This window comes from Gobio gobio (assembly GCF_949357685.1).
Source record: "Gobio gobio genome assembly, chromosome: 1".
Taxonomy (NCBI): domain Eukaryota; kingdom Metazoa; phylum Chordata; class Actinopteri; order Cypriniformes; family Gobionidae; genus Gobio; species Gobio gobio.
In genome coordinates this window covers 4,469,364-4,474,506 of record NC_137097.1, presented here as the reverse complement: position 1 = coordinate 4,474,506, position 5,143 = coordinate 4,469,364, and the positions used below count along the sequence as shown (strand labels likewise).

The following is a 5,143-nucleotide window of genomic DNA, read 5'->3' as shown; positions in this document are numbered from 1 at the left end:
CATGTGTTTCTGTGCAATTTTTCTACTTAGGGAAAAGGAAAAGGGACTGACTTTTCTTGATGCACTGAGGGACATGGAGGATGCTAACCGGGCCGTCCTGCAGCATGGACAAGAACAGCCTGACCAATATATTCAGCTGTTACTGGAGAGCCAGGCCAAGGAGAGATGAGGAGGCAAGAGTTGGCATTCCACCAGTCAGAAGCGGAAGAAAGCAGACGGCAGCAGAGGGACTTTCAGACCGGGTTTCTGTCTGTTCTTGGACAGTTTGTCCAGTCGTTCAAGAAGTAGCCACATTGACCAGCCACTTGAATGAAGCATTTGCTCTACCACATTTGTACTTTATATTTTGTACGTATTGGCACAGCTCTTGGACAGGTTACTGAAAAATACACTTTTTTATATTGTTGTTTTCACATTTTATAATTTAATTTTATTGTTCTAGTAATTTATTTGTCTTTGCACACTTATTTTAATTTTTTAAGAACTAATCTGTCTAAAATAAAGTCAAATGTGTAAAATGTCACTGTGTCTTTTTAATTTCCACATTCTAACTATATAACCACTTTCTAATTGTAGTGTTGGAAGCAAATAAAAGGGCTGCTGCTCGCAAGTCTTTCTGAATATGCACATAAACATATCTAGAAAACCCAAATATTATATTTTTAAATGTATAACTATGTGAATGTAGTATAATAACTTATAACCACAACTTAAGTGAAGCCATACGTGTGGTCCTGCTTCATTTCAAATTTGAGGAAGAAGTCTCTAAAATTATGCATTTAATGAAGCATATTGTAATACTAGTCATGTGATTTTTTTTTTTTTAGTGAATGCTAAGAGATGTTATTGTGATAAATAAATACTTGCAGTCTAGTACCTAATCTTTCAACCGCTTAATTCAGTCTATTGTTTTCATTCAATTAACTTTTCACACATCTGTCATGAATGACTGACCTCATTATCCTTTTATAGAAAATATTTTGGAATTGAGCTATTACAACACATTCAGATTTTGGATTGCCCATCATCCCATTTTGCATTAAAATGGTCAAACCAGGTGAAAGTGCACGTTTAAATAAGCTGTGTTGGTAATGTGTATGCAAAAGCAGCGCTGCTTGCATCTTCTCCACTTGTTATTGTTGCAGACAGTATCGCGCAAAAGTGATTACTGTCCGTCGGTGACTGGGAGGAGCAGCCGCGCGCATTCTCACGTCACCGGGCTAATTTGCCTAATCTTCCCGGTACTTTAGACCGCGGTGGAAACGCAGAAAGTAGCAGGTCTGGGGGAGAAAAAGTTCCTGGTACAAATAGTTCCGGGTAATTTCGGTGGAAACGCGGCTATTGATGCTAAATATTTTAGCCTAATGGTATTTTTTTAATTTAATATCAAAGTTTGTCAGAAATGATTCTGGAGTTTTGTTTTGTAGAAAGCCTTTCTTTAAAGTGAATTTCATTTTGTATAATTTTTATCTTAATTTTAATTATTTATTATTTAATTTTTTAGCATGAGACTACTTTTAAAAACATAATAGTACGAATTTTGTTTTGAAAAAAATGCTCTTCTTGGTAATTTTTGTCTGGTTTCTTTTCTAAATATTTAAACATTCTTAAATCAAGATGCATTTACTAGATAAGTACAATATAATGTCCTTTGTCCTGCTGCTCTATCACATAAGTACCTGAAGCTCATTTATTATGCAGCTCATTATGTAGGTCATTGTGCGGGCTATTATGTTATTTTGTCCTCTCAGGTGATACTCATTAGATATCACGCCTCCTCACATACTGGCTTTGTGAAGAAAAACTGTCTTACAAATTTTAAATCAGTGTATTGTTTTATGTGAATGTGTAGGCTCAATGATTCTCACATCAGTTTGAAGCAAAAACACTCAGTAAATGCACCTTATTCAAAAGTCTTGTGGACACATATCTATTGTGTGTTTTGAGGCCTTAATTTTAAAACAATTCGTTTTTTCAAAAATCATGCATAAACATTTTTCTCTCAAAAATATAAGCTTGTAAAAAAAAATCCTCTTTCTTCCCTTTTCGCTCCCTACTCTAGCCTGTACTACACTGAGAAATGTACACAGACTACACAGACAAGTATTTCAGGCACTTGTTGCGCTCACTCGACTCTTCATGACCAATTGCTTATTGTACTCCCAAGTTGTAAGTCGCTTTGGATAAAAGCATCTGCTAAATGCATAAATGTAATTTAAATGTAAATGTACATGTTGCTCAGATATTATGGTAGCCCAGTTTGTGTGGAATACAGTGTAATTACACTTTTGCCATTAATGTGTTTATAAGCAACTGAAAAAAGCACGAATCTAAGAGCATGTCAAAACTTCTAAAGGGCCCCAAAACAGCTCAGACTCCTAGGGGTTAACTCAAAGTATTCCAGAGTCGCGGCCAAAGCCGATTCGAAAGACTACTGTTCGCCAGCTTCTTTGTTTACACGCAGAACCGTCGCAACTCTGCCGTCATTATGTTAAGGCCGCCCACCCACTCTATACACCAGTGGTTCTCAAAGTGTGGGGGGCGCACGGGTACTGAAGGGGGGGCGCGGGACATTAAAAAAAAACGCCAAATGACGTAGCGGGGGCGCAGGACATTTAAAAAAAAAAAAAAAAAAAACGCCAAATGACGTAGCGGGGGTGGGGGGGGCGGGGGGCGCGCAGGACATTTAAAAAACAACAACTACAACTGTCAAGTTACCTGTCGTCCCGTGGAAGATGGATCGCTTTTTAAAAGGCAAGAGAAAAGCAGTAGATGAGGTCTCACAGACATCCCAGGCAGGTGCTGGTCATTTAAAAGCGAAATGCAGAAAGTATGACGAGGCATATCTTGCTCTCGGCTTTACTGTTAATGTTATTGGCGAAGAGGAGAGGCCCATGTGTGTCCTATGTCTTAAAACGCTGGCAGCAGACAGCATGAAACCTAACAAATTAAGAAGACACATTGAGACGGTACATCCGAATCATGTTCAAAAGCCACTTGAGTTTTTTAAAAGAAAACTTGATCAATGTCGTGGGCAGCAAAGTAATTTTGTAAAAGCCACTTCAGCAACAACGAAAGCACAACTGGCTTCCTACAAAATTGCTTATCGCATTGCACAATGCAAGAAATCACACACGATTGCAGAAGAATTGATTCTGCCCGCTGCCATGGATATGGTGTCAGTTATGCTTGATGAGGCGAGTGTCACGAAATTAAAGACTATCCCAGTGTCTAATGACACAATATCAAGACGAATTTCTGATATTGCAAATGACGTGGAGGAACAGCTCATTGAGAAAATAAAAGGGAAACGTTTTGCGCTCCAAGTTGACGAGGCCACTGACAGTTCCAAGGACAGTTTGTTAATCGCGTATGTGCGCTTCGTTGATGAAAACTCATTGACTGAAGATATACTGTTTTGCAAGTACATCCCAAACAGAGCAACGGCTGATGAACTTTTCAAGATTATTGATTCGTACTTGACAGAGGCAGGGATTAAATGGGAGGACTGCTTGGGAATTTGCACGGACGGCGCACAGACCATGGCTGGGAAACGAGCAGGATTGCAGGCACTCATCAAGAGAGTCGCACCGAAAGCGAAGTGGACTCACTGCTTTATACACCGAGAAGCGCTCGCGTCACGGCAGTTAAGTCCTGAGTTAAATGATGTTTTGACGGACGTTGTTACTGCGGTAAATTACATCAAAACAAGACCGCTGAAATCCCGACTGTTTTCCACGCTCTGTCAGGAGATGGGCACCGATCACAGTGCTGTGCTGTTTTACAGCGAAACGAGATGGCTCTCCCGCGGCAAAGTGCTATCCAGGGTGTTTGAACTCAGGGAGCAAATTAACATTTTTCTGCAGGAAGAAGGATTGACTGAGCTTGCCAGCAAGTTCAGCAATGAACAATTTTTAATGAAATTGGCATATCTCAGTGATATGTTCGCCAAGCTTAACCAATTAAACCTTCAGCTGCAGGGAAAAGACAAACACCTACCACATCTGGCAGACCAAGTCAACTCATTCGTGCGAAAATTGGAGATGTGGGGCAGGAAACTTGAGCAAGGCAATACAGATTCATTTGAAAATCTTAAAAGATTTTCAGAAATTAATAAGCTCACAGAAATCACACCGATCCCGTGTTTTTTGGAACACATTTCTGCTATGAGACGTCATTTTCAGAAGTACTTCCCTGACAATAGTGTGCAGTTTGATTGGTTGAGAGATCCGTTCACTGCTTCTGCACCTGCTGATCTGAGCTCCTCTGAGGAAGAGCAGTTCATTGAAATGACGTCTGACTCAACCATGAGGCTAAAGTTCCCATCACAAAGCCTCTGTGAATTCTGGCTTGGTGTGGAGAAGGAGTTACCACTCATTGGTCAGAAGGCAGTTGCAATTCTGCTCCCCTTTGCTACGTCCTATCTGTGTGAAACAGGGTTCTCTGCTGTTTCCTCACTGAAGACAAAGCACAGATCTAAGCTCAACATTGAAAATGACTTAAGAGTGGCAATATCAAAGCTGCAGCCCCGCTTTGAAAAAATGTGCAGTGAAAACCAGGCTCACTGCAGCCACTGAGTGTTCATATGTAGCATCACTAAAATGTGTAAATATGTTGATTATTTAAATGAAAAGTTATGCTATAATCTGTTATTCACAAAAGTTAAAGCATTTGTGTGCTTCATGTGCTATGCGCCTGATCCGTTTTAACAGCAACACAAAATGTATTTCAAAATGTCAGTAATTTCAAAACGTTTAAAAAAAATGTTCAATTTCAATAAAAAAAAGAAAATCAAAATTTTTTTTGTATGAAATTAATTTATGGGACGGGGGGGGGGGGGGGGGGGCATGACAGGGGGCATAGGTTGAAAGGGGGGCATGACCAAAAAAGTTTGAGAAGCACTGCTATACACGATGTGATTGGCCTGGCCAGAGTTTGGTTTTTTGAGAGAGTTGCTAGACTACCCGCTAGGGTGCGTCTAGATTTCTAGGCTAGCATTGCAGTATAAAACTACTAAACTAGTAGTTTACTGAGAAAAAACTTCAAAGTCTACTTGCAGAAACTAAAAATGTGCTCAAAGTATTTAACCATTAAACTAATTGTATACCTACAAGTTGACGTGTAGTTTAGTTGCAGTACATAT

General features: G+C 39.7%; 1 protein-coding gene across 1 annotated transcript; it reads left to right on the top strand.

Moving 5' to 3' along the window:
• Window positions 1-3,167: 3,167 nt before the first annotated feature.
• LOC307143054 (zinc finger BED domain-containing protein 5-like) lies at window positions 3,168-4,577 on the top strand (the record flags this gene model as incomplete). The annotated part of the gene is made up of 1 exon (XM_079844324.1): window positions 3,168-4,577. One exon carries the CDS (start codon window positions 3,168-3,170, stop codon window positions 4,575-4,577), a length of 1,410 nt encoding a protein of 469 aa, XP_079700450.1.
• Between the last annotated feature and the right edge of the window lie 566 nt (window positions 4,578-5,143).